The 25,010-nt window shown below is 36.2% G+C and overlaps 1 protein-coding gene across 3 annotated transcripts in view; it reads left to right on the top strand.

Annotated features, from left to right (window-relative positions):
* THSD7A (thrombospondin type 1 domain containing 7A) overlaps positions 1–25,010 on the top strand; it is a 302,477-nt gene that overhangs the window by 241,356 nt on the left and 36,111 nt on the right. For all 3 annotated transcript variants that reach the window (XM_058181258.1, XM_058181256.1, XM_058181257.1), the window contains 2 exons: positions 16,372–16,550; positions 24,203–24,336. In XM_058181258.1, the coding sequence (XP_058037241.1) occupies positions 16,372–16,550; positions 24,203–24,336 (313 nt within the window). The remainder of the gene's footprint in view (positions 1–16,371; positions 16,551–24,202; positions 24,337–25,010) is intronic.

The following is a 25,010-nucleotide window of genomic DNA, read 5'->3' on the forward strand; positions in this document are numbered from 1 at the left end:
GCTGGCGGCCCCCAGGGGAAGGGCCTTCTCTGTGGGGGCTCCCACACTCTGGAACGAACTTCCCCCGGGTTTACGCCAAATACCTGACCTTCAGACATTTCGTCGCGAACTCAAGACTCATCTTTTTATCCGCGCAGGGCTGGCTTAAATTGGGATTTTAATGTTTAAATTTATTAATTTTAAACGGGATTTTCTTAGTATGGTAAATTTTAATCATTGGGCTAATTTAAAATAAGTTTTTTAAATCATATTTTAAACTTGTATATTGTATTGTCAGTTTTATTATGCCTGTACACCGCCCTGAGTCCTTCGGGAGAAGGGCGGTATAAAAATCAAATAAAATAAATAAATAAATAAAGTTCCTGCTGAGAATCCCCTTGTAAAGTACTTAAACAACGTAATATAATCCAACAGTCCACAGTCAAACACAATAAGATAAAATCTCCATTCAGTTTCGATTCAACAGCAAAGCTCCCTTTGATGTATCGCTCTGCTTTCAGTTTCTCTAAAACGAAACTGAAGGGGGGGCAGAAATTTCTCTTTTTTTTAAAAAAAAAAGGGTAGAAGTCAGAAAATCAAAAATACTTGCAAACCAATAATTGCTCACTCACGCTTGTTCCGCCTGCTTTTAGTAACCACAAAAAGAAATTAATTGCTAGCAGAAGTGGACACCTTCCTCTTTTCCTGCTTTTTCAGGAGCGCAGTGAATACTGGAGGTTGGGGGAGGGGTAAGGGGATTCGACCTTTCAGGACTTTGCATTACAAAAACAAAGCCCCTAGGGGAATCTACCACAGTTCCCCCCCCTTGCTCTTTCTCTCTCTTTCAACCAGAGAGAGAAATTAAGCCGGGATCAGTTGTTATGTCCGGCTTTTACCATATTCAATGCGGAGTGCCATAAATTAGCACCCAGCGAGAAAGGTGGCGCCACCCAGAAGCCCTTCTAGACAGAATGTTGATGTAGACAAAGGAAACTCAAGTTGAGTATGGTATGCATATCATATTTGTAAATGATACAATTCCCAGTTTATTTTCAAAATGCCCGCTTTGAAATTTAATATTCTAGCTTTTAAATATAAATAATGCTGGTTTTTATAATTTTTATTGAGGATAATAGGGATGCTCAACTTTTTAAAGCTTTAGGCTCCGCTTAACTGGTGATCTGCATTTTGTGAGATGTACTGCAAAACAATAGTGGGTATATCTAGGACTAAATCTCAAATCTAATTTCATTTACATTTTATATAATAAAAATTAAACATACTTAGTGTAATTAGTACTTATTCATGGCAATCTAAACTGTAAGTGCCACTCAGCCATAACTAAGTAATTTACAAAAACACAATTTAGTAATGTTTTGGAGATCTTTGGCGATCATAGTCAAAATTTGTAGAGATCTAGGACATCAGGTTACAAACTTACCTCCAGGCCATTATGCTATCCTATTTAGACATTAGAGATGTATTTCAATTTCTCAAGTGAATGGTGGTGAATGGTGGTTCTCTTGAATATTCTTCATTCTCAATCAAATATTTTTTTAGTACAAATATCTGTTAGATAGACAGACAAATGCTCTATTATAGGCATGCTTTAGATGTCACTGCCACTTGGAATGAATTTTAAAACCATCTCTTGTTAAATCCTTCTTTTGCACAAAAATGTTTCATTTTTAGTCTATAACTCAAATAAATGTAAATATAATACTTAAAAATTGTTCAAAGCATGTACTGAATATGGGTGCATTTCGAAACAAACTCCCAATTGACATGGCCTGGTGAATAAGGTATGCTGTCGAAATAGTCACAACAACATTATAGATGATTTCTTTCTGTGAATTTCATATATTATTTATGCCCTTGTTTTTGGATGAACATTAGTGTTGCACTGATCGTAGCACTATGCACAAAATCAAACTTGAAGGCAAAAAGTTGCTTCAGGGCATGAATGTAGCACCTGTCTTCAACTCCTAAAAATAGCTATGCCTTTTCTTATGATTCTGTGCCCCCAGGAAAAGATGTACTTGGTTTAAGGAGATGTAGAAAGGTGCTAAATTTACAAAAGTACCTTTTGTTTCTGAATCTCACAGCTTTCATATACAGTTTATATAAAGTGCAATATTTAGTCTCTCGGTTCTACCTGAGCAAATTAGTTGCCTCCCCCCCACTTTTTTTTTTCTTTTTCAATCATTCCTTTGTCATATTGCTGTCTTATTTATTAATAGTATTTCACTTTACTTACAGTTTTTATTGCCAACCTATAGATCTTTCAGTGGAAATCAGAACAAAATATAAAGCCTGTGGCCAGTGGTGGGCTGCAGATTTTTTAACAATTGGTTCTCTGTCCTAATGACTGGGTGGGTGGGCGTGGCTGGGTGGGCGTGGCCAACTCAATATTATTTACGTCAAGGGGCCATTTGCCTAACCCTCCCTCTCATGACTATGAGGATGCTGCAACGGTCATAAGTGTGAGATATGGACATAAGTAACTTTTTTCAGCGCCCCTGTAACTTTGAATGGTCACTAAATGAACAGTTGCAAGTTAAGGATTATCTGTACAAAAATACAAAAAGCTTCTTTCTTTCTTTCTTTCTTTCTTTCTTTTTTTCTTTCTTTCTTTCTTTCTTTCTTTATTTATTTATTTTGTCACAACACCATACAAAAAGATTATATAGCATATAAACATATATATGAGTAAATATTAGGAGGTATGAGCATATATATATATAGGAAGAAGAAAAGAAAAACAATAGGACAGGAACGGTAGGCACGTTTGTACGCTTATGCACGCCCCTTATGGTCCTCTTAGGAATGGGGTGAGGTCAATAGTAGAAAGTTTTTGGATAAAGCTTTTAGGATTATGGGAAGAGACCACAGAGTCAGGTAAAGTATTCCAAGCACTGATGATTCTGTTACAGAAGTCATATTTTCTGCAATCTAGATTAAAGCGGTTGACATTAAGTTTAAATCTATTGGTTGCCCTTGTATTATTGCAATTAAAGCTGAAGTAGTCTTTGACAGGAAGGACATTACAATAGATGATTCTGTGAGTTAAACTTAGGTCTTGTCAAAGGCGACGGAGTTCCAAGTTTTCTAAGCCTAGGATTTCAAGTCTGGTGGGATAAGATATTTTGTTGTTTTCAGAGGAACACCACTCTTGACAGGAACAGGATTTGATAAAGCATTGCCAATTTTGACCACTTGTTGTCTGTTAGACAGAAAAGCAGATATCCATTTGTGGAGTGGTCCTGAGATGCCATAGGATGTTAGTTTTAGGAGAAGTTTATCGTGTACTACTGAGTCAAAAGCTCTGCAGAAGTCTATGTAGATTGCATCTATTGATTTGCCTTGATCGAGATTTGAAGTCCATATGTTTTTGCAGTGGAGAAGTCGTAAGTTACATGATAATTTTTTCCTGAAACCATATTGTTTGTTGGAGAGTAGGTTGTTAGTTTCTAAGTGAGAGGTAATGGATTGGTTGATGATAGATTCCATGACTTTGTAGGTGACGCAGCAAAGGGAGATCAGTCTGTAGTTTTCGACTAAGCTGGGGTCTCCTTTTTTGAAGATAGGGATGACTGTGGCTAGTGACCAAAGTTTGGGAAGAGAACTGGTAGTGAAAGCTTTATCAAAGATAATACTTAGGGGTTCAGCTATATTAATGGAAAGTTTTTTTAAGAAATATGCACATAGTCCATCGGGTCCAATAGAAAGTGATGGTTTTAAGTTGTGAAGAGCTTTACCAACGTTGTCTTCTGTGAAATCTATATGAGTTAAATCATCATAGTCATTGCTGGTTCGTTTGCAAAAAACTGTCCTAAATACCAGTCTTTAGATTAGAAATGGGGGAATATACACTGAAGATCAATGAGTCACAGCCGTCATGGAAAGCTAAACCATTCTGTCTGAATACCTTCCTTTTCCTCAGCAATACCTGCAACCCAGAGTTTCAAATCAGGCAGGTTGCCAGAACACATTGAGGAATTAAAATAGTTAAAATACAAGGATAACTATCAGGAGCCAAGTTACTCTTGCTCATAAAGTGAAACCCTTTAGCAGAGAGGTCATTTAAGTTCTCCAGAAAGTGGGTGGGCATATTTGGGCTACAAAATGCTGAGCTAAAGAGACAAATTAACATATTGAGTGAGGACTAATCCCATTTTGTCTTTGTTCAGACCTTGCTGCAGGGCATTTTGGCCTATGAATATAGCTATCTATCTCTTTATCTCTTAAGTGCTGACATCTTCTGTGGGCTATTAAGGAAGGTGGGGGCTGATTTCTCCCTCTAAGAAAGCATGTTTCTCCATTTCTCATTCAGGGAAATATATTCTTCCTTTTTAATATTTTTCAAAATATTTCATTCTTCTAGGAGAGGGGTGGGTGCTAACTTTCAACAATTGATGCCATGTTACTATGCCATATTATCATGAGAGAAAACTAAAATAAATTGGAAGGAAGATCCACTTATGATCAGCAAGCAATCATGTGCCTTGCCTGCTCCGAAGCAATGCAAGAGACTCCTGTCCCAAGAGTGCCTTTTCAAGAGGCAGTTGGACTTTCTGGAAACCTGGACAGTCCAGTTGCTTCTTGAAAAAAGCACCCTTGGGACAACCATGACCTGGATGACTGAAGAATCCCCATAGACAAGAGACTCCTATGCTCAGTAAACTGACAAACCACCCTTTTCCACCCAGGAGAAGCAATCATTAAATTCATTTGCACCACTTAAAGATACCAGCTGGCCTCACTCACTTCACAAGATATTCTTAGGTAATCATCCAGATTTAAGAAAAGCTCACATGACCCCAGAAAGGCAGTAAAAAAATCAGACAGAATGCCGAGCTTGGATCCTGCCTCTTATCCATTTCTTCTATGGCTATGCCAACCCTTCTGTAAAATAGCTGTTCCAGCTGTGTTGGAAGTATACTCCAAAAAGCTTAAAACAACCCTTTAACAATCTTTAAGAAAGTCATGCTCCAGGAATAAAAGTACCATAAAAAACTCAGGTGGACATGGGGTGGGGAGGACTCCAGAGAAGCTCAGTGTACAGATACAAAGTCTGGACGTTTCTGAAAACACTTAAAGTAGTAGGGCAATTAAGATAAGGATTAGGCTAGAAATACAGGCAAACCAGGATGTTTCCTTCCTGCCTCCTTTGCAGGATTAGCCCTGTAAAGTGGGAAAAGATTTCTTCCAACAACAGGTTCTCTGAAGTGCTCAGAAATTCGGGAGAACCTGTATGAACCGATAGCAGTCCACCTCTGCCTGTGGTTGTGGACAGAGATGACCTTATAAATACTTTGTCCCAACCTGTGAAAAACTTCTATTGAATTACACATGAAAATCAACTAGGAGACCTTGAGGATGGCAAGAATGATGGGGTTTATTCATTTCTCTCATATTTGCTTCATGGTCTCTCAGTTCTACTCATAACTAATTGACATGTCCATAATCTTTTGAAAGATAGCTCAGTCCCTGTGATTATCAGAGCACAGATAACTGAGAAAGAACTTTCTCTGTCCTATAAATGCATAGTTGACTTACCATCCTAGGCTGGAAAAAGGCTATTCAGATTGCTTAGGCAATTTATGCCTCCAGTAATAGAAATGGATTAATGATGATCCTTTAGAAGGAATAGCAGCCCCACAATACAGATTAAAAATTGCATGCCTCTGATATGTGCAATTGCCACCAATCTCTATCTTCTACTGCAGATATAAAAAGCATTAAACCAAATCCAAAAGTATCCAGTATTGTATCTCAAAAAAAGATAGCACATGAGATATATATTCTATTTCTCAGCAATTGATGTCTATTTTGTCTACTGATGTCTATTTTCAGTGGAACCTTTATATTTGACTGTGTGTAATGATTTATTCCAGACTTTTTACTACTGGTGTTGATGGTGACAGAAGAGAGCCAGTATTTACATTAAATATTGAATTGAACACTGGGGGAAATTGTATAATATTCTTTTTTTCATTTATTTTTTTAATACAGACAAAACACTGTCAGATGCTTGCATGATTTGTCATTTCAATTTCTACATAACCTTTAATTTTGAGAACAGTTTTGCAATTGGAGACTAATGGGCCTTAAATTGTATGAAATATCAGTCTATGACTTCAAATTCAGAGGCTGAAGATATTGAATAGACTGCTTTTCATCCTGTAGCACAGGAACTAATTGAAATGAGGGTCCACATGGCACTAAGGAGAGACAAGTTCAAGCTTTGTTTGATAATATTTTATTTGCTATTTTGATGAACTTGATATACCACAGGGCTGGCAATAGCAAAATGAGCTACTTCAATACAGGACAAGGATTAATTGATTCAAGTTATAAAAATATAGATTTTAATTGCAGGAAAAAGGGGGGAAATCCTAACAGTAAGAACAGGTCAACCCTTGAATCAACAATCTAGAGAGGTGGTGGCCTTCTCTTCATTTGATGCGGTCATCTAAAAGCCAGACAGATAATTGCTGGGATGGCTTATTTTGGATGCTTACCCTAAGCCATGGTTTGAACTTGATAATCTAGATCGCATTTTCCAAAGCCATGACATTGTACCTTTTGCAAGCAAGCATCCATTAACTGTGGTGGGTGAATGAAGTAGATTCATCACCTTCTTGCACTCATAAAGGCAGAATCTGATTGCTAAAATTCTTCTTCTTCTTCTTCTTCTTCTTCTTCTTCTTCTTCTTCTTCTTCTTCTTCTTCTTCTTCTTCTTCTTCTTCTTCTTCTTCTCCTCCTCCTCCTCCTCCTCCTCCTCCTCCTCCTCCTCCTCCTCCCCTCCTCCTCATTTTCCTTCTTCCCAGCATAAAGCTGCCGCATCTGCCATCAGTGTTGCTTTAGAAGCAAACTATTTCCACTGAAACTTAAGTTTGATTTTTTTATTTGCCTTGAACTGCAATCTTTTAAAAGAAATTTCCTTTGCCCATCTTTGAGTATCTTGGAGTTTCATAGTTGTAAACAATTCCAAAGTTCTTTTTTTCCCCTAGACATTATTCTTTAAAGTTAACCTCAGTTTATCCAGATTATAAATCAAGGTAAATAATTTCAATTCATATCTAATCATGTTTTTGAAATCATTTGATGGATGCAAAAAACAATAAAGTTAAAATATGATTGACATTATAAATGAAACAGCTTAGTTTAAAATAAGTCATTTTTTCTGTGAAATTATACTTCAGATTTTTGTAGATAATTATATTGCCACGACAGATAAAATCTATTCTAGCAGCCTTACAGATGTTTCCATTGTTTTAGAACCAAATGATGGCAGACACTTTTTATCACTGTAGCCCAAGATCATGATGTTTAATAGGGCAATTGGGCATTAGGTGTATCTTCTCTTATAACTCTTTTCATGGTCAGCACTCGGATGCAACAGTAAGATTTAATGTTTTTACAGGTCATAATGCCCTTCTTAATTTGTGTCAGTCTGTTTTTAAGGCCTTAGGCACATTCAACCAGTCCAGAATGGCTTGTCAGCTGCCTTATTAGTGTGAGATTATTTTCCCCTTTAGCATTAATTAAATGAGATACATTGATTTGTGCTGACTCTACACAGTTTTGTGTGGTTGTAAGGCTTAAGCAAGAGATTAGAGGAGAGTATTGGAAAATGTTTCCAGAGCAGCTGTTGGGAATATCCATGTGAATTTCTTATTTTATTGCTTGTGCTTTGAGTAATAATTTTTGGATGCTATAAATGATTCCATATGGTTGCAGGCAACACTACTTTGTGTATTTTTAACATTTTAAAATGTCTTTTAATATACTATCCTGAGATTATGAGACAGAAAGGCAAAATAAAATAGAATATGTTTTTAGTTATTTGCCTTGCACTATGCTTTACACAATATGTAAAATTATTTACATTATTTACAGTTGTTTTTAAAATTATGTGTTCTGTTATTAGCCATTTCAAATATTTCAAATATTTTATAAAGTTATTGATGAAATAAATAAATATACAATGAACCAGAACTGAAGCTATTATAGCTGAATACTCAGTTAAACAATTCCTTGTTTCTGTGTCCTACAATGCTATTAATTAAAAGATAGTTTTTATTGGAATCAGTGGAACATGTCTTTAAAAAGGCATAGAATATGTAGTTAAGCATATTATTCCTTCCTTCCTTCCTTTATTTCCAGTCCCCCTTCTATGCAGTTGATATAGGAGTTATTTTAAAAAGAATGCAGTTTCCTTTCTTCATAGTACATGTTAGATCTAGCCGGATTTTTTAAAAACAAATCAGTGCATCTCCATTATGCAAATCTTGTAAACTTACAATATCAATATTATCATACATGAAATAAGAGCTGAATCCATAGTGAACCAGCATTAGAACATGAAAGAGCATAAATTGTCTATGATAAAGTCATATTGTGACACGGAATTGGTCACCTTTCTTTGTAAATAAAAATTTGGGCAAATTGGAAAAATAAACAATGAAAGTTATTACTCTATTTATCTTACATCTAATAGACCATTCAGATAAATGTGCTTGTATTTAGGGAGTTAAATAAATTACGTAGTACTATTTTCTCAAAAAATGTTCTAAGAAACTTCCAAAGAAATCATTCAGTTATTTTCATACTGCAACTCTCAAATTTCTAGCACGGTAGTCAAAAGTGGTAAAGTCTTGGATATACAACTTTTAGCATGCCTGGAAACAGCCAAACTGGGGAAATTAGAGAGAAAAGACAATACAGCATCATGCTTAAGAACCTCAGTTATTTAGACCATTTTGTCAAAAAGTGCTATTAAGGCAGACTTGATTGATACCATATTCTAATATTTCAATTCATAAGAGAGATTCTGTTGCCATTTTGTCTAGTGTTACTCCTTCTAATTTCTCCATGTGTCATAACCTATGACTTGTCCACCGGCAGGAAAAACTAGGGTAGCCTCTCTTCAGAAAAGAAGAGACAAAATTGCTGATGCAGAAGATCCGTTGCTGTATGCCATTGAAGCCTTGGAGGCTAATCCTAAGAACAAGATAAAAGACATGCCATAGTTCAATTCATCATTTTGTGGACTCTTGTGACAGACTCATGAATACAAATACTGTCAGGTGGATTGTAAATACCTTTGAAAGTCAAAGAAAATACAAGAAGTGGTATCCTTGTCTAAACCCTGGAAAATCAGTTGTAACACAGAAGATCAGTATCTTAAACATGGGGTTCCATAATTTCTACCTCATATTTCTGTAAATCTTTGTTCATAGAAGTGGGTTTCAATTGTTCTTTATAAGGTTGCTGTGTCTTTTCAGACTGAGTCCAGCTTTATATAGGATTATGTTTGTACTGTTATTTTATTTACAGTGCCCAGGTTTGCCTTTGATGTGGGAGTGATATAAAAGATGCAAAAAATGAAACAATAGAATGATGTTTTGTTTTCCTGTGGAAAGGTTAACGTCTACTTCTTCTGTTTCTTATTTTTATTATTTAGAAAAGTATCTCTTTAATGTACTTGGATAATTGCTATTGACCTTTGTCTTTCAATTAGACGCTGCTGATAAGATGAGCCTTTCTTTTGATCCTATCCAGCTTCATTAGGGGAAAGAATAATAGTGAATGATGAAGTATAAAATACTTCATAGTCACTGTCTAAATTACATGAAAAGATACTCATTTGAGATGCTCTTTTGTAGGTTCTGAAGCGTCTCTGCCTTGTTACTGTCAAGGACACGTAAGATGTGCAAGGGCAGGCATATGAATTTTACTATGTTTCCTACTCATTTAAGTGACTGTCCAGCTATTATTTAAAAATCTCTCTCCTTTTCTTCTTGCCTTACTGCACTCCATTATTTTAAGCAGTTAATTCCAAGCTTCCAAACACACTGCTTGTTTGTTTCATCCAAAGTATAGACACTCACATAGACACACACGTACACACACACACATCATTATATACATAAATAGGACAGACAGCTGAGTAGCTGTTTTATCACATCCTGATATCCCTTACTGAATTATATTTTCATAGAGATTTCTAGCACAGCAAATTTCTTCGAGAAAAGTTAAAATTATTTTGTATAGAAAATGGCTGATTTATTTTAGAGATGGGGATATAGGTTTTTCTTTCAAAATCTGTTTGGTATTTATAAGCTACCTCTCCCCCCACCCATTATAGCTGATTTTTTTAACTAATATTCCATTTAAATTAAACTTTGCTGCTGTTTGCTTTAGCCCTCTGCTAAGCTGTCAATATCCTTTGTTTGCCATCTTCTTACCTACTTCTGAACCTACAAACCTCCTTACACTTCTCTGATTCTTCTGGTCTAACTAACTCTTTCTGTCTGTCCTTTATTTTATTTCTCTGTTTCCATGGTTGCATATATACAGTTAATTTTCACCATAAATATGGAAAGACGTTTAGCCAAAGAATGAGAGATGTATGATAATTCACCAAATGTAGGGAATTTAACATCAGAAAGTTAGAGTTAGATATACTTTCTACAACAATAAAGACCTAACCAATTTTGCACTACTCAAATTTATCACGATGCCCAGTATATTCATCATATGTCAAAATTCAATACTTAATATGTATTTTTACCCTTTAAATCTGTTTAATGAGACAATTTTATGATGATGCATTAGAATTGCAACAAAATTTAGTATTTAATATTTAGTATTAGTAATAGAAGTCACTACAAGTCACAGAAGCATTGTTTTTTTTAATTATTTAGTGAATGTATTTTGTCCTTGCCCAGGATTTTTGCAGTCATATAGCACTATCACATGTTGACATTTTTTTTAAAAAAAAATTGCATTAGTATATTTCTTTACTGCCAGATCCCCGGCATTTTGGCTCCTGATTGCTCTTGTTAATCACAGGCAAAAATAGATCTATGTAATCCTCTCATGAGGAGGGGCTTCTTCTTGAGAAAGCAGCAAAGCTAGTAATTAGCATGGAAACATCATTAGTCCTTTTCTTTGGAGTCTTCTTGTCTTCCATTTTCCAGTGAACAATCAGATTAATCTAAGCCTAGAACAGTAATACTATGGTAATTAATGCAACAGATGTGTCAATTTCTCAACAAGTAAGAAAAGAATACAGAGAAAAGAAATACCTGTTGGCAGGTTCTAACTTGTGCACCAGAGAAATGAAAAGGAAGCAGACAAGGAAAGAAAGAATTTTAAAACAGCTGGAAGCTTTGCATGGGAAATGGGGTGGGCTCTGGTCTGTGACAATGTTTGAAGCAAAACATTTGAGATGTATCCTGCAGGGTCTGCAAGACTCAAATGGAACATGTAATGCTTCGGTTAAGCAATTGTGTACAGAGATGCCAAGTCTATGCAAATTCCTGCTACTATATTATGCTGAGCCTTCTTTTTTTAACAGTGCAGATTTCGCTAATAAAAATAAGCCTGAGGAGATAACTGGTATATACTGATTTTTCCATCTTCATGGATATATAGTTTTTCATCTTCAGCCTCCTGTAACTGATATAATGGCTGGGATTCCATATATTTTCCCTGCAGCCTATTTACTTCAGTTTATAGGAGTAATCATTTAAACCAATGTTGTTGAACCTTGACAACTTTAAGATGTGTGAACTTCAACTCTTCGAATTTCCCAGCCAGCATGTTAGCTGAAGAGATCTGGGAATTGATGTCCACTTATCCTAAAATCACCAAAAACTTTTATTATGATTGTAGGTTTGGTATACAATTCTACAAATTCCATATAAAATACTTGCCTACTGTTGGCATATTATACAATGATCCTGAAATAAATAGCATAGCCTTCCTTAATTAATACTTTCCACACCACATGGACTAAAAATACCATTTTGTTATATTGTTCCTTTTATAATAAAGGGATGGGCAAGATCTAAGTTCTCTTCTCCTCCCTAAATTTTCTGCACTTTTTTTTACAAACAAACAAAAAAAAACCCACAATAATATGTAGGCATCAAAACCAATAGGTATTATTCGTTTTAAGACTTGAAGGCTACCTAGTCAGATCAACTTAAATGAAACATAGGATTGTGTGAGAAGTGTAAGGAAGATTTGTGTATGTGTGTGTATGTATATGTGTGTGTATGCCTTTGAGTCAGTTTTAACTCCTGATGACTACTGGGATACATCTGTGAAGTTTTCTTAACAAGATTTTCAGAATTTGCCATCATTTGCCTTCAAGTTGATTGACTTTGTGCCCAAGATGGGGTTGAACTCAGTAGCTGCCAGACTTTCTAGTCTGATGCTTTAACCTCTGCTCTATGTTGGCTCTATGTTGGCTCTATATTGGCTTCATGAATTAAGGCAAATATACGTGTTCCAGGATAAAGATGCAAAATCAGATTTGAGCTGATCACTGGCTTCCACATAATTAATGGCAAACAGGAAAAGTGTGCATAATGATATGAATTTATTAATAGTCTTGTAATTAACAGTAAAAGTAGAAACAATTAAAATAGATTAGCTTGTTTTTTTTCTTAAATCAAGGCATAGTTAAAATACACAGTTTTGACTTCTAGAAGCCCAGAGAGAAATTTTTCCATTGCCTTAAGAACAGAAGTGTTCTTGCTGGATTTTTCCAGTTGAATTCCTTTTTTGTAGAAGACCTTTGTTTCATGAAATTGGAACTAAAGTGGGTGACCCACAACATTGTTTTCTATCATCAGCTGCTTTGTGTTTGAAATAGCTTATTGTATACTGGCAGATTAGATGAGGTCTTTGCTAACCTAAGTTAATAACCTTTCTGAATGCCTTTCCCTGGATTTGATCATGATGTTGTTTGGAGGAGTGAGCATCTGTTTCAATTCAAGGTTTCTGGCTGCATTTTCATTCTGTTTCTGCGGTCCTGCTGACCTACAATTACATGTGCCCGTTATCCAGTCCAAGGACGGCCATGCATCATCTTGTGTTGTTCTCCACCAAGTTGTTCTTAATCATCATTTCTATGCCAGCGGACCTTTTGAAGGCCATTGAGAAAATTCTGCATTTTTTTCTAGAGTCCTTATTCAGACTGATTAAAAAAAAAGAAATTGCTAGTGAAATATATTTTAAAGGAGAAGAAAAGTAATGTGACATTGGGTGGAATGTGTGTATGTGAACATGCTGCCTTTCTCCATGCAATATTTTCTCCAGCAATCTGCTGCCTTCCTTTGCTTCAATTAAACCCACCAGATTTTTTTTTAGAGTAAGAAGTATGAATTACCTGGGAAGTTTAAGATTTGTGGAAAGATGCAGCAGCAGTAGCACTCACACCTCCAAAGATTAAGTAATTTCAAAAACACCATCAAGAGAAATCTGAAATAAGATTACTAAACTCTCTGAGACTAAAGTAGACATTTCCTTCTCATCAGAAGAAAATAATTCAGAAATTGCAGTGCAAATTTCAGACTGCTCTAGTTCTTTTACTGCAATAGCAGGCACATTAAGAGTTTCTCAGAGAGCAGAGCTTAAATCACATGGGACATATTTAACATGCATGTATTAACAGGCAAGTGCTATGAACTGCAGAGTGACAGTCATATATTTGCTTCATATTATTTATTTAAGCAATTTTCCGAAGTAGGAAGCAATTTTCATGTCACTTTTCAGAGAAATTTTTGTGAGATGCAATTAGCAAAAATAGAATGCTTCATTGGTTGCCCAAAAGCAGCACCAATGTAGTTAAAATTAAAAGGCCTCCTTTTGTTAAAACAGGATTTTGTCATAAGCTGAATCAAAACGAAATGCCAGCAACTAATAAATGCCATCTGAACAATCTCAAAAGGCATTGAGATTAAGAGAAAAAAAATAGTGCAGCGGATGACCATTCAAATATTTAAACTCTATGGAATAAATTTTCATCCACAACAAAATGTTGCTATATCTCCTTAACCCAGAGTGCACAAAGCTGAACTTTCTAGTCCATTTTTCCTTTTCCCCCTGCAAATTGATATTCAGGATGTGGCTGATCTGCTTAAAACTGTTGTTTGTTGTTGTTGCTATTATTATACCATGTTAGAAGTTAAAAGTGAACATCTGAGAAACCAATATATCAATATATTCCATGGAACCTCAATATTTTAAATTTTAGCAGATATTGAAGTCACCTGGAATGTGCTGATACTTCCCTTTGGTTCCTCAGATGTCCACTTTTAGCTTCTAATATGGTCCAAGGTTACTATTTGTGCAGGGACATCATATCCATAGTACCATGTTAGTATAAATATGTACACATTTCTAAAAAGACAAGGATTTAGACTCTCTGGATAAAAGAGGCTTGTTTGATCATCCTAAGTGCCCAATGCTTAGCTTAACATCACCTTTAAAATGTTGTCAATTAGAACAAGCCACTTGCTAATCCTTCAAAGGAACTATTCTCCATCTAATACACAGGGTAGATGGCTGTTTATCTGGATGTAGTAGATCAGTCTCTTTTTACAGTTTGAATATGGAACCTTACTAGTTTTAAGAGGATCAAGCACATTTACATGAGTGAGTAGGCAAATACATATCGTTGATAATCGTATCTGGAGTGGGAAGAGCAGAAAAATAGAGCAGCAATCTCACTTGGAAGGTATTTTTATTCACATGTAGCTGTGGAGATGAATGGAAAAGGAGTGGTGTAATGAGAGGCAGGGTGTCAATTACATTCCAGCTGTCAGAAAAGCAGAACTGTAGATACTGGAGGAGCAGGAATTCTAATAAGATACAATGCAGGTGCCCAGATTTTTTTTTTTTTTTTGGCATTGTCTCTGGAGATGTGTATCAGCTTCTTCACTGAATTTTAATAAAGCTTTAATGATGAAGGAATTTCTTCATTAAGAAACTCCTGTCAAATCAGAGTTTGGATCCTAAAACCACAGAGGATGGGAAATTTTGACAGCTGTGGTCCCAGCACGTCAGAGGGCATCAAACTGGGAAGCCTGCTGTAAACAAACTGTCAACTGGAGAGGAATAGCCAACACCTCTAAAGACAAGCTCAGGATCCAAAAAGTTCTTGACAAAGTTGAACAATGGGCCCTATCCAACAAAATGAATTTTAATGTGGAGAAAAGCAAAGTTTTACATTTAGGCAGGAAAAATCAAATGTATAAGTACAGATTAGGTCAAAAACAGTAACTATCATAGGAACCTTGGAGACTTAGATGATCACTTGAATATGAGCTAGCAGTGTGCAGCAGCAGCCAAAAAAGCTAATACAATCCTGGGTTGCATAAACAGAGGCATAGAATCAAGATCATGTGAAGTATTAGTATGGCTTTATAAAACCTTAGTAAGACCACACCTGGAATACTGCAAATAATTTTGGTCACTATACTAAAAAAAAAAAGATGTTGAGACTTTGGAAAAAGTTCAGAGAAGAGCAACTAAGATGATCAAAGGCCTGGAGACTAAACGGACTAAACGGCTGCAGGATTTGGGTTTGGCTAATCTAAAGAAAAAAAAAGTAAAGGTAATTTTATAGCAGTGTTCCAGTATTTGAAGGGCTGCCACAAAGAAGAGGGCTTCAAATCATTCTACAAAACACCAGAGGGCAGAAACAATGCTTGGAAATTAATCAACAGAGAAGCAACCTTGAATTAAGGAGAAACTTCCTAACAGTGAGGACTATGTAGCAGTGGAACTGCTTGCCTTCAGAAATCACGGGTGCTCCATCACTGGAGATTTTTAAGAAGAGACTAGACAGCCACTTATATGAAATAGTATAGGTACTGCTGCTTGAGCAAGGGGCTGGACTAGAAAACCTCCAAGATCCCTTCCAGCTCTATTCTATTCTAAGGGATGAAGCAATTGTGTATCTCTTAGAATTCTAGAATCTGGTGTCAGCCAATGCAATTGTTCCAAAATAGATGCAGAACATTGCTCTAAGCTGAGGGTGACCAATTTAGCTGACTATTAGAGGAGTTGGAGAACTTGCAGAGACCAATATCAATTATTAGTCAATGGAATAAAATCTTCATGTTCCATAGGAGTACCACTTGCTAAGGTCAATATCTAAAGAGAGCAGTAACTTTCACGCATGGCTTTTGTGTTTATGGGAAGCACCCACTTGGGAAAAAGAATGTGGGATGCAGAGGTGGGTTTCAGCAGGTTCTCTCCAGTTCTGGAGAACCGGTAGTGGAAATTTTGAGTAGTTTGGAGAACCAGTACTAAAATTTCTGACTGGCCCAGCCCCTATCAATTCTCTGCCTCCCAAGTTCCAGCTGATCGAGAGGAAATGGGGATTTTGCAGTAACCTTCTCCTGGATTGGGGACAGAATGGAGATTTTACAGTATCCTTACCCTGCCACGCCCACCAAGCCACACCCACAGAACTGGTAGTAAAAAAATTTGAAACCCACCACTGGTGGGATGAGATAGACATTAGGTGTGGCCCAGCTAGGCTTGTAGTTGTCCTGAACTGTCCACTTCTCTTCATCCAGGCTATATTGAGGAGGCTTGCATCATTCCATGTCCATCAGACTGCAAACTCAGTGAGTGGTCCAATTGGTCTCGCTGTAGCAAATCGTGTGGGAGTGGAGTGAAAGTCAGGTCTAAATGGCTCCGGGAGAAGCCTTACAATGGTGGAAGGCCATGTCCTAAATTGGATCATGTGAATCAGGTAAGTGATCTCTATGTCCTCATCATCAGTATTCCCTTCACAAGAATGAGACTTGCTTCTCATTAAAATACCTATGTAACAGCATTTCTTAACCTTGGGAACTTTGCACAGACTGCAGCTCCCAGAATTCTCCAGCCAGTGTGCTAGCTGGGGAGTTCTGGGAGTTGCAGTCCACACATCCTAAAGTTGTCAACCATATAGGATCATATTATATGAAGCATCCAATAGAGAGCCAATTATTTTTATTGCCTAGATCAAAGGTGTCATTGAATATCTCTTCTTTTTAATGTCAACAGAGACAGTATTTTTGGCTTATATTAGAGCTGCAAGTCATGTAGATTAATCAATGTTTTGCCTAACTGACCAGCTAAAATGATCTCTACTTTTTTCAAGTAGAACAAAACATACATACAAAACTATTTAATATATAAAATCTGATGATAGTATTCCTGCATTACTCTCACCCCAAACTAAAAATATTTTCTGAGATTATTCTTACTGATAACACCATCTAAACACAACTCCAGTGCATTAAAACTTATTAACTAATGGTCATTTAATTACTGTGTAGGAAAAGCCCTTCTTGGTATCACTTCACTGCCATTCCAAGGAAACATCATTTTAATTGGTTTTGTAAACCAATTGTGAGCATTTATTTTTGTGTAAAATAATGTGAGTGTCCATGTAAAAGAGAAAGAAATCAGAAATCTGATATCTAAACAGAGGGAAATTGCAGGGCTGTATTGAATTTCCAAGTTATGTTTAATAATTCTAGAATGGACCCTACTTTAGGTCCTGTAACAGATTTCCTGAGTAAGTGATTCATAACTTAGTTAAAATGTTAAGTGTGGCAATGCTGTTTCTCCTTGTGCAAAACAGCTGAATAGGGGGAAGCTGCCCTTGTGCGTCCTCAGTCCTCTTTTATGTCCATCTTGAATGTTGATTAATATGCATATTGTTCAACAAGTGAAATGTCCAAGTTTATATTTCCATAAATTCTCTTTCACGTTTGAGAGAGAGGGATAAACAGAGGAGACACCGTTAGCCATTCATGTACGTTTGTTAAATGCCTTTGTGTTGACAATTTGCAGGCTGAAAAGGAAATGGCTTCCTGATTTGATTTTCCACTTAAGGGAATGTAATTAGTTCTAGTTTAGAAGATAGTAAGTGTTAAATTAATAAAGCAACATTTAACTGAACACAATATGAAACACAATTGAATGTGAAAGCTAAGTTTGAAGCCATCCAAAAGTGAGATGGTATGGAAAAAGAAATATTTTAATAGTGATTTCAATTTTTTTTTTACTTCCAAACTGCATACTTCATATTGAGAATTGAAGTGTGTGCCAGATATCAAAGTAATGAACAATTAGCACATATTGAAGTTTTCTAAGGTTTATTTCTACAACTTTACTGTCCTCTTGTGGCAGAACAGTATATTGTTTATTATAAATTTAAATTTATAATAATAATAAATTATAAATCTAATGTTTATAATATAACAAAATATAATTATAAAAATTAATAAAAATTATTTTTATTAGAAAAGTTCATCCCTATTAACCTTTTTAAACTTAATACCTTCCAAATTTCATTTTACTTACTGGTAAATTCTCAAATAGTATCAGCCAATGGCTGTGCTGAATCAACGTAGCAATAGCACTTAGACTTATATGCCACTTCACAGTGCTTTTACAGTCCTCTCTAAGCAATTTACAGAGTCACCATATTGCCCCCAACAATTTGGCTCCTCATTTTACCCACCTCAGAAGTATGGAAGGCTGAGTCAACCTTGAGCCTGATGAGATTTGAACTGCCAAGTTGCAGGCAGCTGGCAGTTGGCAGAAATAGCTTGCAGTACTGCACTCTAACCACTGTGCCACCACAGCTCATTGTAGATAGATCAATAGATCTAGAGAGTATCTAAAGACTGATCCAGATTCATATTTCAGTCTCTTGTTGTTCTAATATTTAAGTGTTTTCCCAGAATATGTTCCTAAGTATATGAAAGTTGCAATTTTAGTCCTCTTATTTTATAATAATTGTTTATACTTTATACTGCGAACATACTATTTAGTGAAACTAATGTAAGATGGAATTCAAAACAGAATTTGGGAAGGAAATAGTTATGGGCATCTTTGTTTGGATCAAAAGGATACTTAAATGGAACGAATGAAGTATCTAGATCTGTGTTTCTCAAATTTGGCACTTTAGGATGGGTAGGCTTCAACTCCCAGAATTCCCCAGCCAGCCATGCTAGGTGCCCCATGCCAGCAAGGTAATTCTGGGATTTGAAGTCAGTACAGCTTAAAGTACCAAGATTAAGAAATGCCGATTTAGTGAAATGAAGTAATCACATCCCCACATAGATTCATCTCCTAGTGTATTCTGTGAGAAGACCCAGGACAGTGGCTACAATAAAGAAGATTGGAAATGTTTCTCTAAAGCAGTTACACAAATCCATGTAGCTTTCCAAAGAGGTAAAAAACTTTAAGTTTCACACATGGATGGAAAGAGAAGTATGGAGATAGCACAAACCCCAGTAGGTCAATGCAGTATGCCTTTCATGTGTCACATGTTACCTTTTTTAATAGCAACAGATCTCACAAAGAAATTTCTGCTGCAGCAATTGTAGCAGCAACAAAATATTTTAAAAGATCCCTCTAAATCATGAGAAAATGGGGTGATTGTGTACCTTCTGCTCTGTGTTCGGAGACCTTGAAAGCTTAGATTATTCGTCAAAGTCTCCTTTTGTTAAATCTGCAATTATTCTCTAACTCATGGCAGAGCCAGGCTGCAGAGAAAATATAATTAACTTGTCCTACCTCCAGCTGAAAAAATAAAGTAGTATACAAGCCTGTGACTGTAGTGAAAGCGGTGCACAGAGACTGTAGCATCCTTTGAAAGAGAAAAGTCAGGATTAAAAGATGATATACGGCTGAAGAGCAATTTTGATTAATTTATATATTCATCAGGAACTTTATTTTTTATATTTCTAACATGCTTCTTATTTAACCTAGGAAAGTAGGTGACTCTAATTGTAAAGTGGTAAAAAGCAAAGTGAAAGCTACAATAATGGCCTTTTTTTTTTTTTTAGCATTTAAAGAATATTTTTATTATTACTGCTATATTTCTGACAAGAAGCAAATAAATAGATTTATTGCTAGTTGTAATTCAAATTTTAAAACTGGGGATTTTTAATTTTTTTATTTATTATTAAATTTATTTGCCATCCATCTCATTGTGGGCCTGTTCTGGCCAATTTATGACAGTAGAACGTAAAATGTTAAAAGTAAAATAATATAATAATAAATGATGACACCTAAAATAAAGGAAGTACAGCAATATGAATTAAAAGATGGGTAGAGAAGGAAACAGGGTGCCTGGGGGAGGGGGGAAGTGGGTTTTGCTATCAATCTAGAACAGGGCTGTCAAACTCCCGGCCCGAGGGCCAGATGCGTCAGGCACTGGCCACACCCACACCCGTTTTAGCAAAAGGAACAAAGTCCCAATACGTCACGTGACATCACCGTGATGACATGAGTTTGACACCCCTGATCAAGAAGCCACTTCCAATGTGATATTCCCCCATTGGGTCTCCAGGTAAACTGGCAATACCAGTTCTTCAGACTCTTACACAGGGACAGGAGTATGGTGCCGGGGCAGGGGGGGGGAGAGAGAACTTCACCCCAGGGGGCAGGATATTTCAGTGCTATGGAAGAGAAGATTCTTCTCCTGAATCCCGCCAGCCAGAGTTCCTTGACCGATAGGATCCACAGGCAGCCTCCTCTACTTGCATCAGTGGGACAATCTTGTCCTAACGGGATGAGGCGGTTTGTTAACTAACCTGGATTCATGCCAAGGAGGGATCATAAGCAGCACCTTGAATTGATCCAGAAGCAAACCGGTAGCCAGTGCAGGTTGCAGAGCAGTAGTGTAACATGGGCCACTCTGGAGGGGCTCAAAGACTGCTCAGGCTGATACAATTTGCAACAACTGAAGCTTCTGAATGCTTTTCAGGGGATCCAAAACTGTTAGTTGCTGTTTTCTGAAATTCGCAATCCAGATTTTTTTTCCTCTAAAGCTTTTTAAAATCATGTCATTCATGCCTGTCTATCTTCTCAAACATTGAATCTTTTTTTAAAAATCATCTATCCAAGAATCATATAAATAAATAAAGAATCATATAAATAGTTTTAAAATTTGCTTCAAGTCTCAATTCCATGTTGTTTCAAATGAGACAGACTTGCAGATTCTCACAGTATAGACCAGAGGTTGTGAACTATGGCCCCTTTATGACTTGTGGACTTCAACTCCAAGAATTCCTGAGCCAGCTGGGAATTCTGGGAATTGAAGTCCACAAGTCATAAAGGGGCCATAGTTCCCAACCTCTAGTACAGATGTCTTTAGGGTTGTCCATCTGAGAGAAAGGAGAATAAAAAAGGGAAGATGACAGCCACAGCCATGTGTTGAAACCCAGTCCCTTTTACACATGGCTGCCTTCTTTTTTTGACCTCACCCTCCAAATCTGATACATTCCAGGATGCTGGGAGAGCAGCTTCCATTATTGCAGAACTGAGTGAGATGGAATCCAACACAAATCCAAGGCAAGAGATTCAAAAAAGAAGATTTGGGTGCGTCCTTGGAATATCAAGCAAACCGATAACTTTTACAAAACACATTTATGGAATAAATGTGCTTCCAACATGTATTGGAAAAAAATATTTTTGGAGCTGTAACATTCTGTGCTCTTTTGTTATTGAATGTTTTTTTTTCATAAAGTCTCCAAAAGCATTCCTGTTCTCTATTAAAATCCAGTTGGAAATATTGTTAGCCTTTGAAAGCACCTCTTGTCTGAAAGTTAATTACCTAATAAGCTAAAAAACAATATAGCCAAAAAGGCAGAATTACCTGTATCACTTTTCTCCCAATACAAATAGTCCTTGACTAATTTAGTGACCGTTCAAAGTTACAAAGCACTGAAAAAAGTGGCTTGTGACCATTTTTCATACATTGCAACATCCCCATGGTTGCATGATCAAAATTCAGATGTTTGGCAATTGACTCATATTTATGATGGGTGCAGTGTGCTGGGGTCATATGACCCCAGCACACTGCACCCATCATAAATATGAGTCAATTGCCTAACATCTGAATTTGATCACCTTTTGCAACCTTCTGACAAGTAAAGTTAATGAGGAAGCCAGATTCACTTAATAATTGTATTACTAACTTAATATCTGCAGTGTTTCACTTAACAACTGTGGCAAGAAAGATCATAAAATGGGGCAAAACATGGTCATAAGTCACATACTACCTGTACTTTGAAAAGGTAGCATAGTTCGATATAAAATGTTATAAGCAAAACCCCCACAAATTATCTATGTTTACAACAACCATTCCTTATTAGGAGAATCAGTTTACCACTTTGAAGCACCTGCGTTTTTGTGAATATGCTTTGCTTCCTAACTATTCTTTTTATTTACCTTGCTCATTCCCTTATGCTCATCGTCAACACCTGTTCCAGGCTCAGGTAAGAGGCTGTGAAACAGATGCAAAACCATCACGCATGCTTCTGGATGAGATTTAATTACCCTGTGCAGTGTTTGTCTTTTGCTTTAGCTTTTCTTTGAGTCTATCTGAATGCTGATTTAAAATGTTTCTGTGTTTATATTAGTAACCTTTTTTGTTAGGCAGAAATGGGAGAGCGAGATGCAATCATATAACTGGGGTGAAAAATTGATTGCATTGTTATTATTAATCATTACTGCCTTTGATAGATGAAGATGATCCGCAGGGAACCCATTGGATGAATGCTCTAATGCAGGTGTCTTCAAACTTAGCATCTTTTAAGACTCGTGGATTTCAATCCCCAGAATTCCTCAGCCAGCGATGCTGCCTCCAGCATTCAGGGATTTGAAGTCCTTGAGTTTTAAAGTTGCCAAGTTGTGAAACCTCTGCTCTAATGGCCATGTGTCCTGCCTACTCATATGACTAATTTTGGCATATAAAATTCAAAGTGACTCTTTAACAAGATGACCTAATCAGAACACTTCAATGACAACCAATCTTCACTAACTAGAAGGAATTGATGATAACACTGTTTAGTACAAGCACAATTATTTAATCTCTTCTGAAAGGCCAAGAAAGTTGGTAGGTCTGCATATACCCTTTGTATACAACTAAGAATGTTTCTATCTCTTTGCAGCTGGACTCCATTTTCTATTCCACTTATCCCATTTGTACCTGTTTAAAAATACTAGTTATGGTGGCAAAACATCATGCATATAGAATTTAATCTAAGTGGTGAGAACAAAGCAAAATAAAATAAAAATACCATCCAATTCAGACTGTTAGGTCCAATCAGGTCTTGAGGGACGGATCACATTATTTCCATTTAGTCAATAGCTAATTTAAGTGCAATCTCTATACCAAATCAGAGTTTGTTGAATCCAAGGCCATGTGGAAATATAATGTAGTTACGACTATGACTCCATTCAGGGCCCTACCCCGTGATTTAATGGCAAGAATAATGGTACCCAACAGAATGATGATGATGAAAACTTGATTTCAATGGGTTTTAACCCACCGAAGACATAGTATCTATCCCTGTAATCTATCCTACTCCATATTTTAAGTCAAAACAAATGGCTTTTTCATTTCTTTATATTCGGCAATGGATAATATTTCTTATTTAATAGATACATTATACTATTCATTTAAAGAATTATTAATTTATTTAAAGAATTATTAAATAATAAATTTAACAAATATGTAATACAAAAATTGGATTCCTATACTGTGTAAAGATAAATTTATTTTGTTAGTTTTAAATGTGTTATTGCATACAAATCATGGTTTATGTGTGAGCCAATGGACTTGACTCCACTTGAATAAGTAATGATTTATGCATCATTACTTATATGGCTTAACCAGCAGAAGGCACAACATGACTTTTAATAGAATGTTGAAGAGTCATTTACCAATCTATTAAATACCAACATTTCTTCTAAGAACAATAAGCCCTCATTCAAGTAAAAATCTTATGGATTTGTAAGTGGCTGAAGGTAAATGCAGATGCCGCTGAAGTCAAAGTAGAGTTGAGCAACTGAAAGTGGAATAATAAATGAATACTAAATAAATGTGAGGCTGAGCTTGTAACATCCAAGAGGAAATAACAGGAGCCAAGATCACAGTTTATTCTACATGATCTTGCTGGAAATCCTGTGACTCCTGTAGATTCCCCGTTCCTTTAACTGTACAAGCTGAAAAAGGAACAAAATATATTGAAATCTTGCTGCTGTATTGCTCAACTTGATGGCTCACTCAATGCACCTAAAAGAAGCAGGTTAATGCATTTGCGAGACACAGAGTTGAGAAGGATTCTAGGAAAGGTAAGAAACTGGTTTTATAAAAGTGAAACAAATTCAGAAACAGAAAGAGTGAATGCCTTGAAATTCTTCCCATCTGTAACCTAATCAACAAATCTAAGCATTGTTGGATTGCCATGCACATCTATGCTTGCTTGCTAATGTTGCTATGCATGCCTCATAAATTTGAATAAATGATAGTTACAATATTGTTCCAGTTACCTTCTGCCAGTTATCCTTCTCTGCAGGAAGCAAGCTGATTATTCTGTCTCTGCATTCCAGGTTTACGAAGTGGTCCCTTGCCATAGTGACTGTGGTCAGTATATAGGAGTCACTGAACCCTGGAGTGTCTGCAAAGTGACTAATGTGGACTTAAAGGAGAATTGTGGAGTGGGTGTACAAACCAGAAAAGTGAGGCAAGTTAAACTTTTATTAGATTTATCACTTTGGAGGGAAGAGCAACTTCCATCTGCAAGTTTGGGCATGCTTGTTTAAATAATGGTTTGTTAAGCCTATGTAATAAGAAAGCTTTCAGAGTATTTTTATGAACTTCCCACTACAGGCAAGCTCATCAGGTAAGTTTCCCTTCGAAGCTATGCCACCGTGTAGAAAACCTTTGATTAACTCAGACTCAGTGAATGCTTCATGACGCCCTCTTTCTACTATGGAAAACTAGAAATACTGTAGCTATGAGCCTTTCCATATTCCTGTTTCTATATTGATTGGTGGCTTAAGATGACATCAAATCAACCTTTTATTTCCTTGAGCCTTTCCTGATATTACGTTCCTATAAATAACAATTCTGCTGGTTGTGGATGTTTAAAATCTTGCTGTCTTCAAATCCTGTTTTATTTATATTTTAATAGGTTTTATTCAATATGTACTGGGAGTATATTGTAAATACAGTATCACTAACTCAAACAAAAGATAAGCTGCTGCATCATGTATTGTGGCTGAGCTCACAAATCTTATTTTTTTGCAGATTTTTCTATCTATAGTTTAAAATTAAAATCTTTTGATCAGTGGTATTTAAACATACAGACAATTGCTTTGTCTGAAAAATTAGGCCAAAAACACACATAGACCTCAT

This window comes from Ahaetulla prasina, chromosome 4 (assembly GCF_028640845.1).
Source record: "Ahaetulla prasina isolate Xishuangbanna chromosome 4, ASM2864084v1, whole genome shotgun sequence".
Taxonomy (NCBI): Eukaryota; Metazoa; Chordata; class Lepidosauria; order Squamata; family Colubridae; genus Ahaetulla; species Ahaetulla prasina.